General features: G+C 40.6%; 1 protein-coding gene across 1 annotated transcript in view; it reads right to left on the bottom strand.

Annotated features, from left to right (window-relative positions):
* The window catches only part of Cntnap2 (contactin associated protein 2), a 1,662,736-nt gene that overhangs the window by 239,006 nt on the left and 1,399,173 nt on the right, over positions 1–24,557 (bottom strand). Inside the window, exon 17 of the mRNA XM_052172851.1 lies at positions 8,463–8,681. Within this exon, the coding sequence (XP_052028811.1) occupies positions 8,463–8,681 (219 nt within the window). The remainder of the gene's footprint in view (positions 1–8,462; positions 8,682–24,557) is intronic.

Genomic DNA, 24,557 nt, shown 5'->3' with positions numbered 1-24,557 from the left:
CAGCTAATGCCAAACAGGCAGACGTCAATTTGATACCAGAAAGATTGAAAACTGCAAGGTCTAAGCTGATAGGAAATGGCATCTTTCATAGTATTCTGACTTTCTCTGCAATTTTATATATTTATTTATTTTGGCCTCTGACATGCTTGATTTCAGTCTGTGATACTTGGTGGAAATGGTATTTCCAAAGAAGGTAAATAAATAGCATTCTTAAGAAAAAAAAGTTAGAGAAAAATTATGTGGGAAACTATTTGGGAAATGGGATGTCTTAGCTTTAAATGTTGATATTAATTCAGAGAAATAGAAAAAAAAAGACATATAGTTTGTGTATCTACTCATTCAGCTGTCAACTCCACAAGTATTTATTCTTTGGGAAACCACTGGCCAGGAGTCAGCAGGAACTCCAGTTTCTGTATTATGTAGTCTATTTTCTAGTAGAGGAACACAAAAGCCACATGCATCACAGGCCCTAAGGAGAAGTGGATATGGCAATGATTAGCTGCCTCAGTTGATGTGCTCAGAGAACATCTCTGCAAGGAGATAACTGAGGCTTAGAAAAGGACAAATAGTGATCCTGGCCAATGTCCTGGGATGAGAGGAGATGATACAGGAGCAAGTTTTGAAAAACTAAAAAAGCATGCTAAAGAAAAGTGTCAAGACTGCAGAGACCACTCAGTCCCTACTTGCAGTCATTCAAGCAAGGCTCAGCCATGGCTTTGAGGATGGTGGAAACTAATAAAAGGCAGTAGATGCATTGGTGGTAGTTCTTGAGAATCAGTCAAAGACATATTATTGGATGGTGAGTGATTAAGGAAAGAGAAGAAGGAAAGGAAAGAAAGGAATCCTAGTTAACTCTGAAATTTGTGCATGGTGATGCTATCTACTGAGACAAGGGAGGCTGGTAGAGGCAGAGCCTTGGGGTAGACATCAAGATTCTTCTTCTTCTTCTTCTTCCTCCTCCTCCTCCTCCTCCTCCTCTTCCTCCTCCTCCTCTTCTTCCACTTCCCCTCCTTCTCCTTCTCTTCCTTCTTCTCCTCTTCCTCCTCCTCCTGTTGTTCTTTCTCTTCCTCTTTTAAAAAATTTATTTTATGTATATGAATATACTGTTGTTGTCTTCAGACACACCAGAAGAGGACATCAAATCCAATCCCATTACAGATGGTTATGAGACACCATGTGCATGCTGGGAATCAAACTCAGTACCTCTGGAAGAGCAGTCAGTGCTCTTTACTACTGGGCCATCTCTCCAGTCTTGCCATCAAGATTCTTTATTGCATGTTCATTCTGAGATGTCTACTAGAGGTGTATGTCAAGGTTCCAGTTGAACAGGCAGATCTGGAATTCTTGAGAAAAGCAAAGTCTGAAATTTAAGTCGATGTGCTTAAACAGTATTTTGAACCATTAGAAGTTAGATGGGATATAATTTGCAGGGCAATGTATGGACTGAGAAGACATTTCAACACGCTTCTCAAGTGAGGAAGAGAATTCAGCAGACACGAAAGTGGATGCTAATGAGCAAGAAGAAAAGTGAGAGAGTGCAGGGCAGTGGAATCCATGAGAAGCAAATATTCCAAGGAGGCAAGAGACCAGAGGCTGTGATGCATACCTGAGATCCATGCTAACTTAGGCTACCTTTGTAAGGACTTTAATGACAAGTTAGATAAGAAAGGAGGAAGGAAAGAAAGGGAAGAGAAAAGGAGAAGGAGAAGCAGGAAGGTAAGGAAGGAAGAGCATATTTCTGTATCATCGTGTTTCATGTGAGGAGTCTCATCAGGAAAAAGGAAGGGAAATGCTTTTGCATGGCGTTCTTTTGTTAATCGTCTATCTGGCTGACTGTGATCCTCTGTCTGCCTGAGCCCTTTCCTACTGAGATTTTGCAGTCCAGATAATACCTGCCAGGGCTGCTTCAACCCCTGCTTGACTTCCAGCTCTTAGACAGCCCAAGTTCTTACTACCGACTCCACAACCAGCTAAGAGCAGTGCTTTGCTACATTTGGGGGTACACAAAGCAGGGTCAGGGTGGATTCTTCCAGGAAGCATGGGTAGCTTTTGTTTGTAGTGTCTAAAGCTAAAGTGAACACCTGCCTTTGCCACATATTACCAAATATCAGTGAGCCACTCTATTATCTCACATGAAGAATTCTCTAATAGACTAACTGACTAGATGACTTCAATGTCTTTCAGCTTGCCTGAATTAGAGGCAGGCTTTTTCTACACTCTAGACCACTGACCTCTGATTTAAGCATGTTTACTTTAAAAATCTCAGAGTAATTGTTTATTTTTCTCTTATCCTTTTGCCATGTGAATCTTTAAAAAAAAAAAAAACCTTTGGAGGGAGTTTTGCAACCCAAGAATATCTTCCTCTGGGAGCTATTCTTTGAAATATAAATATCAGTGAAGGTGACATCTCATCTCTTGTTCCAAGTTATAAAATTACCCAACTCATGAAGACGGAAGAATTTTCACATTTTGATGATAAACAAGAGTCAGCCTACAAGCCTCCCCATCACAACTTTTAAAAGACTGAAACATATGTTTATGAATTTTTAAACATAATGGAAAGTAAAATTAAACCCAATCAAAAATATATTTCTCTTGCTCTCCTTGGGATGGAGTTGAACCTTGACCAAGTCCAGCCTTTTATCTCCTGTTGTAATGGCCTTCTGTAGAATTCTCCTTGCCTGGGGAATCTTTACCAAGTATAATCTTTGCTTTGACAAGATGATAAGGGCTGAATTTCTGGTCAGACTATCTGCCATCAAATCTCTTCCTGTTTTCCACTTGGCATGTGACCTTAGGTAAGGTAATTAATCTTTAGCTTTAGCTTCTCTCTGTATAAGTGAAACAGGAACAGCAATGGCTTCTACTCTATAGAGTTCTGAGATAAGGTAAAGCTATGTGTGTTGATATGGCCTTGAGATTTCATCATGGACCGCCTAGCTAGCATTCATGCTATTGCTATTGGGCCATGCTTGCAGGAAATGAGGGCATAAGGATATATTTTACTATAATTACTGCAATTAAGGAAAAAATATATGATTTTTAAAGTCTGAGAGATGACTATTTTGGTCATCTACAGATTTGAGTATACTTCATGACTGTATTTCCAACTTTCGGCCTTGTGCCTGATCCTCACTTTCTGCCACCCCTGCCCTCACCGCTCTCCCTCCTCCCACCCCAGTTAACTTTGTCTTTGCTCTCTCAATCGCTTGGCATTCAGATGGTGCTAAAACTATCCATCTGTGAATTTGAAATGGAGATGCTTTAGGAGCAGCTGACCAAACAGGCCCTCTTATTGGCTTGGTGGAAACCGGGTTGTTTTATGGCCTTGCCCTCCAAGCTTAGCTCAGAGAGCTTTCTCAGGCCTCCAGTCTTCATTGACTCATAAATCATACAATGAATCTTAGTTTTTCTGTGAACTTGCATTGCCATCTAGGTGAGAGAAGGCAGTAGATTAATACTTTTAGGGGATGAGGGGCATCCCCAAGAGTTGTTCTGTAAATGGTTCTCCCCCAGTATATTCAGTTGGGCTCTTCACATATCTCAAAAGAACTTGAGGCCTATGAAGGATTTCTCAGCTCCTTAGAACCACATGTTACACAGCGATGCCGCTGTTTAGCGTCTGAGGAAGTCTGAGCTATATGACTTGAGCCTAGAAATTGGAAGTTAACCCAGCCTTTCTCTTTAAGAGCCTCTGAGCAGTCAATGTCTGTCTGAAGCTTGGGAAGCAAATTCCAGATCTCTGACTTCCTCTTTAAAGTTCTGCTCAGAGCCACCCACAGTGGCTCAGGTACCTTGCTGACTGAAGGATGACCTATATCCTAGCCTGTATCCTAAAAAGCATGCTCAGCTCCCTTCTGTGGCAAATACTTGCCAACATGGCCAACAGCTGGACTTCCATACTGGAGCCCAGCATATACCTCCTTCTTCCTCAGCTGTCACTGGGGTCCTAGCTGCTTGGAATTCAGACTCTCTGGTCCGTCTCTGTTCCAGAGAACATGGGCTGACCTAGCTTCTTTCGGGCTTAGATAATAGTGTGTGTATGTTTTCTTTAACCAGTGGGTTTGGTACAGGATTCTGGTCTGAACACTGGGCCTGGTTTAGACTCTAGCTCCCATCTGGTATAAATATATCTGCCAGAGGCCAATCTGGGATGTTATGTGCTAGTTTCTTATTTTGTGTTGTAAAATGGGTAAAAGTTTCTTGCATTATTCAGAAGAAATACCAGCAACTGCCTGTTTCTTCCTGCATCACTTTTAATTTATTTTTTCCCTCCTACTTTTCTACTAGACTAGAATCATGGCTGAAATCTTATCTCATCCAAATGACCTGCGTTAGCTCTTTGGGGATGTCAGGATCCAATTATATTTAGCTTCACAGTGAGAACATGTCTTTTTTGTTTTTTCAATTGCTTTGAAAAAGGAGATGTGAATCTGGCCTTGCTAGTATGGGGAGTGGTGGAGACCAGACCTCTGTGGCATCCACTCTGTGTGCAAAGCTAAGAACTGGCTTCTGACTCTTTCAGACTTAAGTGGTGTCATAGTTCCTTTTCCTTAGAACCCAGGGGAGCCCATGGGTGATGCTGCCCTGTTTTAGCTGTATTCAGTGGCACTGGGGTAAAATTTTCTGGTGGACTTTGTTTGCTTTGTTGGCTTACTGGGGGAAATCCCTAGGCCCTGGCTTGCTACTTTGTGGCCACTGTGGCAGGTGTAGGTGAAGTGCTTGAGGGACTTATTGTGTGAGAGTATTCTGCTAGAGCAGACACAGAAAGATAATTACATTCCAGGTCGGTCTTTTGAGAAAGAAGAGACTAAACTAGTTGGAAGAGGTTCCAGGGGAAGAGGAAAATAAAGGGGATAAAGAAAGGGGTGTGAAGGAAAGTATCTCACATTAAACTTGCATTGTCTGTATACCAAGTATCCTGCTGAGAAATTTATATTCAATAATCTCATTGTATCCCAAGTTACATTTAATAAACTCATTGAATACAGAAGTTGTATTCCCATGAAATACACAGATATTAAATGAATTATCATTGGTCTTAAAAGTTGGCAGAGGCAGGATTCAAAGCCCATGTTGGTAACCACAACAACACTGTGGGGAATGATAACCACTTAGCCACCCCTGCTAAGCACGTGTTCATAAGCATATAAAGTTGAAAGACCCTTTTGGATAAATTATATAACTCTTTTCTGGACAGATAAGAAAAGATAGAGGGTGGTGGTAGTTGTTTTAAAATAGGAAGTTTTTTATTAGAGTTGAACTGAGACCAATGCCCAACTTGCTCACTGTAGAGCTGTTAAACTTGTCTGTCTTTTGGGGACAATGCTCCTCTCTGCTGACCCTGGGCTGGGCATCTACTATAGAAAAATATTCCCTGTGTTGCCTCAACTAGCTCATGCCTGATAGATGTGCTTTGTGCCCACTTCTAAGATAACAGGAAATTAAAAACTGGAACTGGGGACTTAGCCTTTGTTATCAAGTGACAATAAATTGCTAACCCATCACATTAGTTCACTCTCTGGAAACTTCCCTTTGTAAGGTCACCAATGGTTTCATTATTGTTAGATCCAAAGATTCTAGCTTTAAAAAAATTAATGGTCATTGATATAATTTGATACTGTCTTTTACATAAAACTTCTCTGGAGATATTACCTTCTCCTCATTTTCCTTAGTTCGTTGTGTTTTTCTTTATTCTAGTAAGACACTTATTCTCCTGCCCCTTGAATTTCATTTCTGTGAAGAGTTCAAACTCTTTGCCTCCATTTTTTCTTTTCTAATGAATTATTTTTAGGCTATCTTCTTAAAATGAACTAGTATGTCTTCATAGTAAATGCTCCCATTTCTATTCATTTTACAGCCATGCCAAGTTTTCAGCATTCTTCTAGGCAACTATAGTGAGTAGGGGGAAAGGAAGAAAACTAGAGTTGGACTTTTCCATCCAGGAGAAAGGTCAGGAAGATGAGTCAGGTTGAATCTCATTATGATGTAACCTAAGCAGACCATGTCATGCATTCTGGGAATGGGTAGAATTTATGAAGAAACTCATCAGGTCACCAAGGCATGATATATTGACGAAGTAAAATGTATTCACTACTTTCAGAAGGAATCATTGGACAATTTAGTTAGTGTAAAGGAAAATGTGTGATTTGTCACCCACTACTCAAGGGAAAAAAAATGGAAGGTGTTGAGTTCCCAGTGGGTTTGGGGGCTTTTTAGCATCGGTGTGTATTCCCTATAGATTGTGATGGGTTTCTTGAACTCTATCATGCACTTGGACTATGCTCACCTCTACTTTTTCCTTTCTCTCTCATGCTTCATTCCGCTATTCCTATTCATTTTTCCAGAGAAACTTATTTGCTTTTTACTTCCATGTCAGATCTATAAAAACGACTCTTACAAAATATAGGATCTATAAACGAGAAAAAACATGATATTTATCTTTCGGTGTCTGATGTATTTTGTTTAATATGATGATCTTCATTGCATCCATTTCTAGTAACTGACACAATTTTGTTCTTTCTTATAGCTGAATAAATCTCTGCTATGTATATGCCACATTTCCCTCCATCTGTTGATATATGCTGCTGCTTCTGTAACTTTGCTATCATGAATAGTGTGACAATAAACATAGGTATATTGACTTAGAGTCCTCCATGTGTATATGGAGGAGTGACATGGTTGGTGGGTATTTTTAAACCTATCACTCCTTCCATGGCCCCTGACTCATGTGATTTATTCACAAAACAGTATCACTTTCAAAGCTCACTTTTTAAAATTATATTTGTCCTGTAGTCTTCCTAAAACATATCAAAGGACTATATAGCTAATTTTGTCTTTTAAAAATGGCTTTCTAATATTTTCCATGTACCTGAACACAGTCATGAAAGATACTGTAGACATTCTGGTCCTTCTAACCCTTAACAAGCCTTTGGAATCAAGAACGATAAATTGACTAGTAACCTGGCCACACCAATGTTTTCTTGCTGGGAGATTACTAGTGGTGAAAGAATTGATCAATGAACTCTCAGAAACCCAGAGAGGGAGTCTGAGATGGTTCATATCCACCAAGTCTTTCCGTTTCTTTTTATACAACTAAGGGAATATTGCTAGTTTTCTAAAGTATAAATAGTATTAGAAGAAAATATCAGAAATGCAACTAACCATGTGAATAATTATTACCTAGAAGTAATTTTAAGTTAATCTGGAGAGTGTTAAAAGTAGAAATTTCAATTCAGGGACCATTGTGAAAGGGTGGGTAGAAAAAGAGTCAGAGGTTGTGGATAACTTCAGTGGAACAATATTCTACAGAAACAACAGTTCCGTTGCACACGTGAACTCCCAGCAGCTGTGACTGCATACACAAAATCTGCATAAGATTAGGCCAGACAAAAATCTCAGCATGAATGAAGGAGGGGTGGTGAAGTCCTTCTCCTTTCTGAGAAGCTATTACCAATTGTCGACTGTTGTGAGGAGAGCCAGTTTTCTTAGGGATACAGCAAAGAGGGGCTGCCTAGCTCTAGAAGATGGCCCTACAGCCTTCCAGATACCGGCAGCACTAAGTGGATTCACTGGGTTTAAAAGAGAACATGCGTTTGGAAAAGGAGAGGGGTTGAAGGATATGAAAGAAACTAGAGAGGAGGAAATGGAAGTGTATTTGATCAAAATACATTAATATTCATGTATGAAATTCTCATTTTTTTTCCTAAAGCAAAGCATTGGTAAATCCAGTGTGGCTGGATCCAGTTTTTTTATAGCTTTTTTTCCCTGTGTCAATCATCAACTCCTTTTCCATGATGAGAGATACTATACTAGGTGAAATCGGCATTCTTTCCTGTCTAGATCACTGTGCAAAGAAAAATATGAATTCCTATTTATCTTTTAAGGCAAATTTGAACTTGGCTTATTTTTTTCTCTCCTTACTTTCCTCCTTCCTTTTCTCAATCATTTCAAGTACATTTAAGCTAATAAAACCATTCAGCTTTCTCTCTCTCTCTCTCTCTCTCTCTCTCTCTCTCTCTCTCTCTCTCTCTCTCTCCCCTTTCTTCCTTCCTGCCTGCCTTCCTTCCTTCCTTCTTTCCTTCCTTCCTTTTCTTTTCTTCCTTTTTTCCCTTCTCTTCCATTCATAAGTTCTATAAATGATAAATGATTTTATACAATTTTGGAATCATAAGCGTAAAGTTTCTGAAACCAGAGAAGCTCTGAGAGATGTCTTGCCTACATTCTGATTTTATAGTTGAGGACTCTGTGGTACAGAGAATGGGGCATGGAGCTAGATCTGGGCATCTCAAGTTTCTTCCTTATTTCTTTATGTCTGTCTTGGAGAAAAAATGGGGCCTAGACAGTTTATTGCCAGAAGGGCCTCTATTTCTCCATAGGCTCTTTGTTTTGTCCATGTGAAGTTCCCTAAGAACTTCAACCAACAGAGAGGTAAGGTCGTGATTTTATTTTGATTCACTCACCAACAAACAGCTGGCTGTAGAGTTCCAGGCGGGTGTGACCTTCAGTTGGGGCTTTTCGGATTTGCTGGGGTAGGCGATCCACCTGGAGACTGGCCTGTTTGACATTCCTCTCTGCAGTGACTCGATGCCACTGGTCATCATTGAGAGGAGAAGGTGACCTCACCACGACCTCCACTGGCCCATTTCCAACATCAAACGAAAAGGAAACTTCTGTGGCAGCTGGAGGAGCACAAAACATGAAAGATACATGAGTATTTCTCCAAGTTACCAAATAACAGTGGATTGTTGAGGGAAGTTACACAGGTCAATGGCAAAGCCAATGGGGGGAAATAAACATGAATTCATTATTGTCAGTAACCAAGAAGAAGAAGAAAAGCACATTTCTCTTGGAGGGTGGTATGTGTGCATGCATTCATTTAATTTCTTCATTTAATTCTTAGAAAACTTCTAAGAAGTTATAACCATCAACTCCACATAATAAAGCTGAAGCCCAGGAAAGTTAGCAATAAGCCAACTTATTACCAAATTATTACCAAATGTGCAAGATACTTGTATCTTTGAGGTAACTTAATTAAATTTAAGTCCTGCTTAACAGGGGATAAATCATACCTGGTAGTAAAAACTTAACAAAGTACCCAGGGGTAGGGAAGTCATAGATATTACAGGAGAACCTACTACTGTTACTTTACTAGACCAGCATAAACCTTAACTCCATTCAAAACACTCATTCTTATACCTACAGATAAGTATAGTTCTCAACTCTCATCAAAGAAGATTCTATTTGCAGCAGATGAAGACATAACAGAAAACCAAGATGTATAGTACCAGTTGATACATCTAAAACATACTCCTACACCTAAGGCTCAGAGAACATTGAAGAAAAGGGAGCAGACAGACTTTAAGGGTCAGAGGACCTGAAGGTCTGCTGTAAAATTGTGCCTCCTAGAAATGGCAGGGAAGTTAGGATAACGATATGGCTGCTTAACAATGTAAAATTACCTCAAAGCAGTAGCCTTCTCACACTCAAAGGATAAACAGGCTGAGAAAGAAATTAGGGAAATGACACCCTTCACAATAGTCACAAATAATATTATATGCCTTGGTGTGACTCTAACCAAGCAAGTGAAAGATCTGTATGACAAGAATTTCAAGTCTCTGAAGAAAGAAATCGAAGATGATCTCAGAAGATGGAAAGATCTCCCATGCTCATGGATTGGCAGCATTATTATAATAAAAATGGACATCATGCTGAAAGCAATCTACAGATTCAGTGCAATCCCCCAAAAATTCCAACTCAATTCTTCATAGAGTTAGAAAGAGCAATTTGCAAATTCATTTGGAATAACAAAAAACCCAGGGTTTCAAAAACTATTATCAACAATAAAAGAACTTCTCGGGAAATGACTATCCCTGACCTCATGCTTTCTTACAGAGTAATAGTAATAAAAACTGTATGGTATTGGTACAGAGAGAGGCAGGAAGATCAATGGAAGTCCCAGAAATGAACTCACACACCTATGGTCACTTTATACTTGACAAAGGAGCTAAAACCATTCAGTGGAAAAAAGACATTTTCGTCAAATGGTGCCAGTTCAATTGGAGGTCAGAATATAGAAGAATGCAAATCGATCCGTTCTCATCTTCTTGTACAAAGCTCAAGTCCAAGTGGATCAAGAACCTTTACATAAAACCAGTTACACTGAACCTAATAGAAAAGTAAGTAGGGAAGAGCTGCCAACACGTTGGCACAGGGGAAAATTTCCTGAACAGAACACCAATGGCTTATGCTCTAAGATCAAGAATTGACAAATGGGACTTCATAAAATTGCAAAGCTTCTGTTAAGGCAAAGGACACCGTCAATAAAATGAAATGGAAAACAACAGATTGGAAAAAAAAATCTTTACCTATACTACATCTGATGGAAGGCTAACATCTAATATATATATAAAGAATTCAAGAAGTTAGACTCCAGAGAATAAAATAACCCTATTAAAAATGGGGTACAGAGCTAAACAAAGAATTCTCAACTGAGGAATATCAAATGGCTGAGAAGCACCTAAAGAAATGTGCAGCATCCTTAGTCATCAGGGAAATGCAAATCAAAATAAGATTTGCACAAAATAAGATTCCACTTCACACTAGTGAGAATGGCTGAGACCAAAAACTTGGGTGACAGCAGACCCAAGCTGGTGAAGATATGGAGAAAGAGGAACACTTCTCCACTGTTGGTGGGATCGCAAGCTATTACAACCACTCTGCAAATCAATCTGGTGGTTCCTCAGAAAATTGGACATAATATTATCTGAGGACCCAGCTATACTACCTGGGCATATACCCAAAAGATTCTCCAACATGTAATAAGGACACATGCTCCACTATGTTCATAACAGCCTTATTTATAATAGCCAGAAGCTAGAAAGAACCCAGATGTCCTTCAACAGAAGAATGGATACAGAAAACGTGGTACATAGTACTACTCAGCTATTAAAACAATGAATTTGTGAAATTCTTAGGCAAATGGATGGAACTAGAAAATATCATCCTGAGTGAGGTAACCCAATCACAAAAGAACACCCATGGTATGTACTCACTGATAAGTGGATATTAGCCCAAAAGCTCTGAATACCCAAGATACAATTCACAGACCACATGAAGCTCAAGAAGAAGGAAGACCAAAGTGTGGGTACTTTGGTCCTTCTTAGAAAGGGAAACAAAATACTCACAGGAGCAAATATGGAGACAAAGTGTAGAGCAGAGACTGAATAAAAGGCCATCCAGAGACTGCCCCATTTGGGGATCCATCCCATATACAGACACCAAACCCAGACACCATTCTGGATGCTAAGAAGTGCTTGCTGAAATGAGCCTGATATAGCTGTCTCCTGAGAGGCTCTGCCAGAGCCCGAACCACCTAGAGGGCCCAGGGACTAAGCCACCAACCAAAGAGTATGCATGGAGGAACCCATGGCTCCAGCCATATAGCAGAGGATGGCCTTGTCAGCCATCAATGGGAGGAGAGGTCCTTGGTCCTGTGAAGGCTCAATTGATGCCCCAGTGTAGGGGAATTCTAGAGCGGGGAGGTGAGAATGGGTGGATGGGGGAACACCCTCATAAAAGCTTGAGGAAGGGGAATGGGGTGGGGATTTGCTGCGAGGGGTGGGGGGGCAGACTGGGAAAGGGGATAACATTTGAAATGTAAATAAAGAAAAAATCCAATAAAAATTTAAAATAAAGAAAAAAGAAGAAAATTCAAAACAAAGGAACAAAAACAGTACCACCAACAGACATATCATAGGGTCCTACTTCTAGGCAAGGAGCTGTAGTCAGATAAGGCATGTCTAGAGTGGTAGAGGTAGCTTTGCTCAGGGACGAGAACCTCTAATTGGTCATTCAATACCAAGTCATCAGCCCTGATGTCATGTATATAGTAGCAACACAAACTGGATTCATCAGGTGGTATGCAAATGTGTGCATACATATAACCACCCCCCCAAAAAATACAATAATAATCATAGAAAAAGAGGCCATGGGTTTAAGAGAGATTTTTGGGGTGTGTAGGTGTGTGTGATATAAGAGGAGTTGTAGGGGGGAAGACATGGGAAAAGTATAAGGGGAGAAAAGGAAGGAGGCAATGATGTAATTATACTCTATATGGGTACTTTAGATACGCCATTGCCTAGATTAGACACTATTATTACCAAAAGCTCCCCAGAAAATGTTACTGTGGAGATAGAATTGAGAACTACTCCTTTAAGAGAGCTTCTAAAATTATTTCACTCATCTTTGTCATCCTTATTGAACATTAGGGTCTATGAGTTATTCAGAAAATGGTGATGGCCAGCATCTTTTATTTGTGACTGGATATCACAAAGACTGCATAGCTCCACCCCAACTCTGCTTCCCCCAATGGTAATCAGTCTCTATGTGATGCTGCAAACTTTGGCTAGTTCACATCTGGGAGGTTAGATCTTGCTCACAATCTCCCTCCCAGCACTCACCACAAATCATTCTTGTTTTCTAGATCTCCTCTGTCAACCCTGTTTTGTAACAAATCACCTTTAGACAATAGGAGAATAGGCTTAATGGTTGCTTTGTCAAATTTATTTATAAGTAGCTTTTTAATTTCACATTTTAAACTTTATATGAGGTCTCTCAGTGGCCACCCAATGCTTTATAAACACTTTCTGAATGTATATTTTTCTCTGGACAGGCAGGAAAGGCGACTTTCTGCTGAAGCAGCAAACATGTCTCTCATTCCCTTAGGCTTGGAGAATTCTTTTTAGCATTAAAGATGTGGCACACCAGTGATTTTTCCGGCTTTGCGTATAGAGATATCCACCCCTCTATCCATCAAAAAGTCTTCTGCCTAATCTCTAAGCCATTTAATTAAATATCTGTCATTTTTTTCCAGGGCTAATGGAAAATTCAGTTTCTTTGGGACAGTGTCACAAGCAATCAAACTTCTAATTTAAATCCACAGTAGGCCAGATTCTCTCAGGGGCTCCCCTGTTCTTTGCCTCCGTGTCGGGGTCCCTGGAAAGCTGTGGTAACTTTATTGAGCTACAGGGATATTAGTTATAGAGCTCAATTTAATCAACCTAATTGTACCAAGGAATTTTGATCCTTCATGTCATTAGAAAGAGAACGTTCATTTTAACACCTGCAGCGATAGTGATTCCACACACAGTCCAGTAAATCGTCTCCTCCAAATTAGAAGCCCCTGCCTCCAGGATCATCGTGACAGGACTTAAGTAGCATGCTAGTGACCTCGATCTCTGTTGCCATGGTAGTAGAATGGGAATGCAGGTAGTCTATCACATGACTGCAGACTCACTGATGGGGGGAGAGAAGTCAAGGTTTCCCATGGAATCTGTTCTGTTGAGGTGCATGTGAGGAGATACATTGCTAAATGTGAGTTGTCAGAACAGCAAGAAAACGAGGGCTCCTGGGCTAAGTAGGAAAGATTGTTTTGCTTTAAAGGAATCAACTGCCATCAGGGAAATAGAATTTAGTAATAAATTGAGTTTAACCCTCAGGTTCAACTTGAAGGGATAAACGCTGGTCGGATTTCCTCAGCTACTGCCCTTCTGCTATGACAAATTCTTGTCTGGCTCTTAAACCGTCACCATTTGGAGAAATCCTGGGCACCAGCAGTATCCTGTATTTTACACCTTCTGTCACAATAGGTTCCTGTCTATTCCCTTGACTCCATCTTCTTTTATTTGAACTGTTTATTTTTTGAGAATTGCATACCTGCATACAATGCATTTTGATTGTACCACCTCAACAACTTCTCATCATAAAATAAATAGTTGGAGTATGGTCAACATACCAGAGCACATCCTTAAAGAAAACCGACTCTCTCTCTCCCATAGTAACCATCAACTCTCAATATTTTTCAGCTCTGGGTAGGGACCTATATAGGGGCTTATACAGTTAGGGTTACTCCATTAACCATGCTAAGATGTTGACTGGCTTGATCTTGTGCAGGTTTTATAAGAAGACCACAGCAGTCATGGGCATTTAAGAGTGAGGGTCCTGTCAAGTCCAGGGGATACTTTCTCTCCCAGACCTCTCCAACCTCCCAATCTTACAGCCTTTCCATTTCCTCTTGTATGTGATGTGATCTAAGTCTTGAGTGGAGGGGCTGTGACACAGATGTGCCATTGATGGTTGAGCACACCATAGTCACTGCTGCTCTGTACTTAACCAATTGTGAGTCTCTGAATAACTGCCAAGCACTGCACAAAGGAGCTTCTCTGAAGAGCTCTGAGATCTGCACTCATCCATGACCCCTGTGCTCTTAGGAGCAATCCTTCGATCTAGAGGAGGGGAGATGATTTCTAGGACATGACTGTTGCTCCTCACTCTCATGAGGGTTCAGGAAGAGGAGCTCAAGACCTAGAGCGTTTACGAATCATGCTGTTCCAGGACCTTTCCCTTCCAGCTCTGCTGCAGGAGGTGCAAGAGAAGGGAAGGGAAGCGAAGCAGAGGGAAGGAAAGGGAAAGGAAGGAAGAAAGGTAAGGGAAGAGAAGGGTTCTTTCCTCTCAGTCATTCAATGTCAGCTGCCCTGACATTGCTAAGGGACTCCTTTGAGAAATCCCTTCTTCTAGGCAGACAGCCAGTGTGTTTTAAAAGCTTCTAACATTCAGTTTGTGGCTGATTGCCCTTGGCCTTCTGGGTGAGAGCAAGTGACATTTCAAGAAAGATAATTACAGAGAGAGTCAGTGAGCGAATAAAGAGGGGCAGCATAGAAGACACCAGAGCCGGTGACACTGTTCAGTAACGTGTGTCTTCACTTGGAGGCCGAAGTGCTGCCCTGACTGTCTTTGACTGTAGGGAGGGGGTTTCTTATGTAATGAAGATTCTTCTAGAAACAAGCATTTAAGAGTTGGGTTACTTATAGCATGTCTCACTGGAAAGAACACAGTAGCAAACATGAATGACTACCTTTCCAGGAGAGTTGAAGATTGCTTTTGTTTTTGTTATTCTTTTCTTGAGGCTAAATAAGTTCCTTGGTCACTGTTTCATGGAGCCTGGGCCAGAGACAAAGCACTTACAGTGATAACACAGCAAGCAGCAGGAGCTTCAGGTTGGCAGTGACTTCCACCCCAAAGTCCCATAGATCAGCCAGACAGGTGCTGCACATGAACCCAAGTCTGCACAGTGGAGGGACTCTGCGCTTAGAAAACTGTGACCATTCAAAGGCGCTGTTAGTAAACCTGCCTCGTATCTGCACTTGGAGAGGCAAGGTTTGTTGTTCTCCTGATTGAAACAAATCTAGTCTCGCCTCTGTCTTCTAAGGATGCTGGCCACCCTCATAACCTTAAAGAGGTAACCAAGCTGCCATGTCTCCTGCTCAGAAGGCGGACAGAAATGGAGGAACTGTGGAGAGCCTTCTTTTGCCAATTAGTTACTCCTGTTCATTTGTTTGTTGTATTTGGTTTTTTTTGTTGTTGTTGTTTTGTTTTGCAAGAATGAAAGTGATTTTAGTTTCAGCCTTCAGAGGAATGAGAGTGTGGGACAGTGAGAGGCAGCCTGTTTTCAGGTTGAGCTAGGTTTAAACCCCAGTGACCCAGCAGGAGATTATTCTGCAAGGAAAGGAAGGCATTTTCCACACTCTTAGATCCAGGCTCCTAACTTGAGGCCTCAGCTCTCCATAATTCTGTGGCCATCAGTGACATAGGGCAATACCCCAAGCCCCTCCCAGGGACACTACAGAGTAGCCTCAAGACAGATCTCCATTTTAAAGAGGAACCTAAAGGCCTGAAGGGTGTAGCAAATTAAGCTTTCCTTCCCAGACACTCCTCCCTGCCAAAGGTATTTAGCCTCAGATCCGCCCTGAGAAAGTGGGGTACTGTTTTACTCATCACAACTCTTCATCATGACAATAAATGCTGTAAAACTACGACTGCCTCTTCTCATGGGGATTTGCAATGGAGGCTCCCAGCCTTGTCTCCACCAAGTTGCCCGCTGAGCAAGACAAGGACACTCTCCTCTCCATGGGAATCAGCTAGAGCTCTCCTCCTGCCCTTTCCCCTTGGCCCGGGGGCTAGAGCTAGCTGGAGGGCCTATACTCTGTTTTCAGCTCTTTGTAGTCTGTGGTATCCTGGAGCCTGAGAACTTGTGGGCCTCTGTGCCGGCCAGGACTCCTGAGACCGACTCTGGTGTTTCCCCAGGACTTCAGACTGTGTCTCCCCATCCCCAGAGCGGGGTCCTGAGGCTTTTCACAGCCCAATGCCCTCCAGGCAGTTTGCGGTGCACAGCAGTCAAACTTCCTGCGTCCACCTCTATGCGCAGCCCTAGTCCTGTGACGGGCCGGACTCGGGCCACCATTTTAACTCACGTGAGAGGAGCCCCATCCCAGACTTCACAGATGGGTCCGCATCTAACTAAGGCAAGTATGGCCTCTTCTTGCTCCTTCCAGGAGCCCACTTAGGATGGGACATATCCTCTCTTCCAGCCAACGGAAACAAGATGAGAGTCTTTGGGGAGAGGTTTCTTAGCTCACAAGAGACATAGGGAAAAAGCAATCCTGATTCTTCTCTTAATGGAGGTGGAAGTTTGTGAGTACTAAGATTGTTAAAACCATTTTTACAAGCATCAGGCATACTGAGGAGAAACAGAGAGAATGACATGATTTCTCCCAGTCCTTGGTGACATTACCCAACTCTTATATTATCCTGAGAGATATATGCCCCAGGATTTTCTTCTTCTATTTTCTAAATTAGTAATTTTTTAAAGTAAAAATTTAAAGATTAAAAAATATTATGTGCATATGAGTACAGGTGCCTGCAGAGTGTTAAGATGAGAAATCCTCCTGTTGTTGGAGTTACAGGTATTTGTGAGATGATAGATTTAGTTTCTTTAGAGTCTTTGTATCCAGAACTACATGGCTACAACCAGTGATCCAGAAAACCCACATCTGTCAAATTCCAACATTCTGTAACGATCTATAAGAGATGCTAAGAAATAAATGAAACAACTAGTTTTCACCATAGTTTTAGATACTGAATCATCACATAGAAAAAAAAGAGAAGTACTGAAAGAAATGCCAGGTGGTATACTGGCAAAGGAATAGCATAAATGGCAGGAAGCACCTCTGCACATCTTAAAACACTGAGCAGAACAAAGCCCTGGGTAGCTCTTGCTGTAGCCCTCTCTCTCTCCATTGAAGTCTAATCCCAGCAGGTGGCGCTATTGTGTACTCATTCCAACTCCACAAGCAAATGACCGCAGGCTTGCCTTGCTGAGATACTTTCCACAGGGCAGCCCCTTGGGCTGAGTTCTGCCGGTATTTGAGGCAACATTTAGACAGCAGATGTGACGAATTAGTTGGGGATAGCAGAGAAAAGACTTGGAAAGGCGCACATAGCACGATGAACTGTTCAGCTACCACCGGGATCGCTGTCGTCAGTTCTAAGATGAACTCCAGAGTATCCCTGTAACTGAACTTCACTTGATTCATACAAAGAAATGGATCATTGGCGCAATAGACAATTTATCCTCATGAGAAACTCGAGAAAGACATGAGAAAGGATGAGGGTGTGTGTGAAAATCAGGTCACTGTGGGCTTCACAGAGAAGAGGCTAACTGGTCCCACCTAAGGCCAGCTGTTCGCCCGATCGATCCTTCCTGGTTAAGGGTGCCACTCCTCTATAGGAGGATGCTATGCACACAACTCTATTCTTCACAGCCTCACCACCTCAAAGTCCCCGCCCCGTCCTTATTACCCTCCAGTTTCATTTCTCCTTTTTCTTTCAAAAATGCCTTGAAAGAGCTCAGCGTATCTGCTCTCTATTTTTCGAATTCTTACGCAAGTCTTCCTCCATAAGTAGGCGAGGCCGCTCTGCCTTCAGGCACTATTGCTTGCTCTTTCTATTTTAGAGGCAGAGCTTTTCTTTACCTCTCCACCCACAAGTCACCACGTTTAAAATTCCATCTTTAAACATTCTATGTTAAATAGCAGACACCTCTGAACTCCCCTTCCCTCTTCATCTTGATTTTAAAGATGAAAATGTGCGTAACTATCTGACAGCACAGGCGTGCGCCTGTTGTTGACTTCCCTACGGCCGAGGATTTCTAACTGTGGTCATTTTTTTCTCTCCTTAGAACAATGCTTGCCATAGAGCACACACTTAACGTTTTGTGAAGGAATGAATGAATGAACACGAGTTACAGTAATGGTGCCCGAAAGAGGGAAAACGAGGCATTCTCAATACCTCTGAACACTTGGAATGATACCTAGTATTCCCCAAGCATCTTCCCTAAGAGCACAAAGTCATTCCCTCATCCTAAAACACCACAGAGTAGCTACATCTGTTCGAAACAACTGTCACTCAGTGTTTTCCCCAAACACTTGCAGAAATGGGTAAATACCCATGTCTGTATTGGTTAAACGTTTTCAGATATGTCAGCAATTCTATGTGTTAACATTGCATTAAACGCCAGGGCACTATTGGTGCCCTAAGGAGACAATTTTCCTCCTAAAAGAATGGAATCTACCTCTGGATGGAATTGTGCTGTTGTATTGTCTCCTCCCTTAAGAGTTGTTTCTCTTGGATTGGTCATTCACCTGGCCAAGGGACAGTCAGGAAGGCTGATTCACCATAAGCCATGCCAAAGACTTGTCATGAATGATGATTGTGTTAATGAGGTTTACCTTCTTCAAATTCTCACTTCTAGTTGTAGTCACTTAAAGAGCTAAAGCCAATATCCCTGCATAAGAGAGTAAAATAGACTGAACTCTGGGGCTCAGGGAAGCTCCCTAGGTTTCCAATACCATATATACCTTGTCAATTTAGGAAAAAAATATGTTCCTAATTCCTTGGGGAGAGGGTGACTTGAAGTTCAGTCTCTGGGGCTGTTCTTGGACTCTATGCTGCGTTCCTCTGCTTGTCTGAATCTCATCCTTTCCTCCTAACAGCAGCTGTGAGCACAGAGGCCTTTTATAAGTGTTGTGAGTATTCCAGAGCATCCCTCAATCGGGGTAGTTGTGTGAATCCATGCTTGCAATTGATGTGAGAAGTGTGTATCACTTTATGGAAATGATTGCCTTTGTAATTTGTCAGTTAGTTCTAACTGCATGACTCCCAAATTCTCAGCACTTCAATTCAGAAAAACACAATAGATGGACCAGGCAACATTAAAAACTAAAGATTTCAGAGAATGTGCTTCAACCTCCAGTCTCACTCTGGCTGTCTAGATAAGGACATCCAGACTGTGAGCCATTAGAATGCAGGAATAGTGAAATATTGAGATTTTGTTTTCCTAACTCCATTGCATTGATTTTTGTACCAATATTTTTTCTTTCAGTTTTGTCAGTTTGTGAATGTAGAGAGGTTTAAAGCCACCCATACATATTCGCACCAGAAAAAAAGGTGTTGAACACATCTGAAATGGAGCAAGAGCCAGAAAAATCTATTTGAAGATTTTTTTTGGAAATTCTTCAAGGAAATAGTCCAAGCTTATGAATCAATGTTATAAACTTGCTTTAAAATCTTCCATATCCTGATAACCTCTCGAGTATGAGAACTCTTTCTCTTCATGTACCTTCACCTTTAAGCTTTTTATTATAGCTAAAAACCTGACTTCACAAACAAAGGCATCTGGAGAGGAAAGGGAATGTGAATGAGATGCCATTGGACAGGCAGAGGCAGAGTGCTGCTTTTAAAATGCAAAGCCTTTCTAATTTTAGTTTCCTCTATGCATTTAGCCACCTCTGAGAATAACTTTTTGAATATTAATGGACCTATATGATTTAAAGATAAAAATCAATTGAAAATGGTACATGACTTGAAACACTACTACCACATGGCTGGTGCAGGACAGGCAGTAAGTTTCTGATATCCCCTGGATGGAGTGAGCAGAGGAACCAGCACTGGTCAGAGAGGGTCCAGATGTGGTCAGAGAAGGTCCAGATGTGGAAGAGTAGATGGGAAGCCCAGATGGTGACTCCAGAGTTACAGTGTTTGTGATAGAGGGAGATGCAGCTTCTACAGAAGAGCTGTAAACCAGATGCCTAAAGATTCCGCAGGTATAGAAGATTGTGAATTAAGAGGGTGGGCACCAGGGAAGTCTCCTCTTGACACTATTCAGCCTTTTATTCCCCAAACAGAAATAGTTCCTGGATGATACTTGTGTCAATAAAATAATGGGTAATTTGTGAAGTTTGTTTAAGGTCATGTCAGAGATAGTAGGCCAATTAAATGGCTTTGGAGAGTTAAAGTCAAAGGGATCATGGAATTTGGGGTTCACAAGAGGTAACCCAACCAGAAGCTGAAAGGGCTTGAATTGGGAGAGACATTAATAGAGGGAAGAAGAGACAAGACAGAGTTTATGAAGAGGCAATGTTTTAGTTAATTAATTGACCATAACTTTTAAGTAACTGTCCTGTGAATGGTTGTTCCAATGCAGGCATTGACAATGAGCAGAAGACAAGAACAGGAGCCCAGCATGGGAGGGCGCATTGGCTTTGGGAGGGGTGGCTGCTAATGTGAGCTGTGGATATGTCTACCAGAAGGAGGGTCGTGAACGAGGCGCCTGTTTCCTGGTTGCCATGAACTAACTGTATTTTCACCCTATAGGTCACCTTTGTTTTGTAGAGCTTTCACCCCCCTCCCAGAAAATTCTTTAAATCCCTGATAAGACTTGAGACAAGGTTTCTTTAAGAAGAATTCTAAAAGTGTTAAATGAAGACTTATATTCTGTATGCTACAGGCACACAATGTAAAGTCAGACTTATGTTTTGTTTTCCACCAAAGCACCAAATATACTAGCACCACAGAACACAGTTCTGGATGGTGGGGCAAAGTAAAACCATGGCATGAGGCCAACATGGACTCTAAATGCAAATGCTGACACATACGAGTGGGTGATAACACCAGCTGAAATGCCAGTGTAGATGGGGGAATCTCACATGACTGCCTCTTGATGAAGAGCTACAGACAATTAATGACTACAAGACAGGGAGAACCAGTCTTCCCCATGGATGAGCCTCCAGCTGGTTCTCCATTCCTAAAAATGTAAATTCCTGTCTGTCTGTCTGTCTGTCTGTCCGTCTATCTATCTATCTATCTATCTATCTACCTACCTATCTATTATCTATCTATCTATCTATCTATCTATCTATCTATCTATCTATCTATCTATCTATGTATCTATCTATGTATCTATCTATGTATCTATCTATCATCTATCTATCTATCTATCATCTATCTATCTACCTATCTATCTATCATCTATCTATCTATCTATCTATCTATGTATCTATCTATGTATCTATCTATGTATCTATCTATCATCTATCTATCTATCTATCTATCTATCTATCTATCATCTATCTATCTACCTATCTATCTATCATCTATCTATCTATCTATCTATCTATCTATCTATCATCTATCTACCTATCTATCTACCTATGTATCTATCTACGTATCTATCTACCTATCTTCTATCTATCTATCTATCTATCTATCTACCTATGTATCTATCTACCTATCTATCTATCTACCTATCTTCTATCTATCTATCTATCTATCTATCTATCTATCTATCTATCTATCTACCTACCTATCTATCTACCTATGTATCTATCTACCTATGTATCTGTCTACCTATCTTCTATCTATCTATCTATCTATCTATCTATCTATCTATCTATGTATCTACCTACCTTTCTATCTGCCTATCTACCTTTCTATCTTCATCATCTATCCATCTATGTTAGTGGACGCAATGCTAAATGAAAGTTCTTTATTATGGTATGTATAATAATATTAGTTAAAAGGAAAACAGAACAATAGAGAAGGATGCATGGAAGTAGAAGGTGGGCTTGGAGGTGAACGAAGCGAAGAAGTGTTGTAGGAGTAGAAAATGATAATAAGGATTTAAGATTATAAAATTATAATATATGTATAAAACATCACAATGAAACCTTAGTTTGTAAAAGTAATAAATGCTAATAAAATGGAAAAAGTTCCTTCTGCTTATGAACCACTACAAGAGAGACATAACAGATCTGAATTATTTTGTTAGGTTTTTTTTACTAGTTATGATTATTTTAATTTGTTTTTAATCTTAAATCAGTATTGGGTATTAGAGGAACCTAGGGGTCATATGTTAAAAATAGTAGGTCTTTGAAGCTCAGTGTTGAAGTTTCCTAGGATAAGCGTTCCCTGAAAGCTGTTTGAAGAGTGAGATCCTTGAGGTCATATATTTCCACATCTGAGAAGTGACAGAAAGCACTGCACAAATTCCCGATGGCTATATCAACCAAACACTGCTTGAACAAAGCATTCCTCTGGAAATGGAAACTGTTAAATAATGATAATGACAAATCACAAAACACCCTTTGCTTCTGACTGTGACTGCTGAACACATAGTTTTCCTTTATATATTGCATAAATAAATATTTTGTCTTCCTAAAGTCTGCACATATAAAATTCAGGAGAAGTCTTTTAGGACCAGTTGTATAATGCTCAAGCAGCCATATTTACAGGTTTTGGTTTTTTATGATTTAGTGAACTAGGGGGGCATGATTTTTTTCTAGAATAGTTACTTTGAGAGATAGGTTTCAGGTCTGTTTACACTGCTTACTTCTGACTCAGGATGACTCCACATACTTGTACCAAGTATACTAATGGAGGAAGCTTAGGGAAAAGGCCCCTCCATTAGCAGCACTGTCCTACTGGGTAGTCTTCCATTGCTCCTGCCAGTTTCAGTGTCCTGTGCCATCATTCCTCCTTCCCTGATGTTTCTTGCTGTGACATAGAACAAGAGAACCCTCTCTCCTAAACCTAAGGTGGAAAACTGATGAAGGAAGACATTCAATGTTGTCTTCTTGCCCGTGAACACATATGGGGTAGTGTGATACATACCAAGATATGTAGCATAACATTGTATAGTATGATGGTGAATTAGGAAAAATAAGGATATCAAAGTTTGTAAAATTCCCTTAAGATTTAAGGTCATGTTTTCTTCCAGAAGTTCTCAGGTTTCATGTGGACGTCTTTGATCCATTCTGAGTTTATGTGTATGCAGAATGATTGATATGAGTCTAATTTCATTTTTCTACATGTGGGAAGCCAGCTTTCCCAGTACTATTTGTTGAATATGCCATCTTTCCTCCACTGTGTACTTTTGACCTCTTTTTCAAATATCAGATGGCTGTAATTTGACATATTTGCATCTTCCATTTTTCCTTTGATCTACATGTCTGTTTTGTGCTAATATCACGTTGTCTTTTTTATTACTATAGCATTGTAATTTAGCTTTAAGTCTGGTAAAGGAATTCCTCCAGCATGTTCTTTTTACTCAGAATAGTTTTGGCTATTTGGGGGTCTTTGCACTTCCATGAGCAAACTAGGAAGAATCACACCAATTTTTAAATGTCTTTCTCCGTGTCTTCCTTTAGAGGTTTAAAATTTTCATTATAGGGGTCTTTTGCATCTTTGGTTAGGTTTATTTCTAGATTTTTTTGAGGCTATCGTGAATTCAAGTGTTTCTATGATCTCCTCAGCATGCTTGTTATTGGTATACAGAAAGACTAATGAGAAGTTGATTTTTGTGGCTTGCCAGTTCACTGGCTGAAAGTGTTGATCATTTCTAGAAGTTTTCTTTTGAAATCTCTTATGTATGAACTATCTGCAGTTAGGGATAACTTGACTTCACCTTTCTCTATTTGTATCCCTGTAATTTTCCTCTGCCTTACTGCTCGAGCTAGTGCTTCAAGCACCATATTGAAAAGCAGTAAGGAGAATGCACATCCCTGTCCCATTCCTGACTTTAACAGGGCTGCCTTAAATTCTTCTTCATTTAAGATGATGTAGCTTTCTCCGACATTGATTACCCAAAGAATGCTCCAGTGCCAGCTAGGCATGGCAAACCTTCCTTTAAGTTATTGGTTTGGAGAATACAAGAGATTCCCCAAACAATATAGGTTATTGTCAATGCATTTGTCTGCCTTCAGGAACTTGAAGGTCAGACTCTATTATTGACAATTCCACACAGTTTGGACAGAAGACTTGGAAGAATTGAGCTGGAACTGACCTGGAAGTCTCCATGAAGACTTGCTCTGATATTACCAAAAGGAACTTTGCAAGCTGGCAAGGGAAAAAAAACAATCGATAGTCCAATACTCCGGAACTGACTTTAAAGCCTGTGAACCACAACAATGAGCACCCCAACAAGATAATCTCCAGTGTTACAACAGTAGCATTTTTATCTTGGGGGTAACCTATAGCAACCTAATTAAGGACCAATCCTCAATAAAGGGGCTCATGCCTGGTACTATAAAGTTAGCAATAACTCATGGCTGGAAACGTCATAGAACCTAGAGAAAAAAATACTTCTGCCATTTTCCTAAGTCAATATAGTTTCAAAGTGTATCTAAGTACTTATCTTTAACCTCATAGATAAGGTAGTTCTCAGATTTTATTAAAGAACCTTCTTTTAGAAGCAGGTGAAAATTATTCCAGTGATCCACAGCTGGATAAAGTTCAAAAAAGTAAGTGAGAACGGGGTGCTCATCCCCAATAGATATATCTACAGTCCTTACAGCAAAGGCATGGGAAACATCTTGGGAAGGGGA

This window comes from Apodemus sylvaticus, chromosome 2, assembly GCF_947179515.1.
Source record: "Apodemus sylvaticus chromosome 2, mApoSyl1.1, whole genome shotgun sequence".
NCBI lineage: Eukaryota > Metazoa > Chordata > Mammalia > Rodentia > Muridae > Apodemus > Apodemus sylvaticus.
This window is presented reverse-complemented; position numbering and strand designations above follow the sequence as displayed.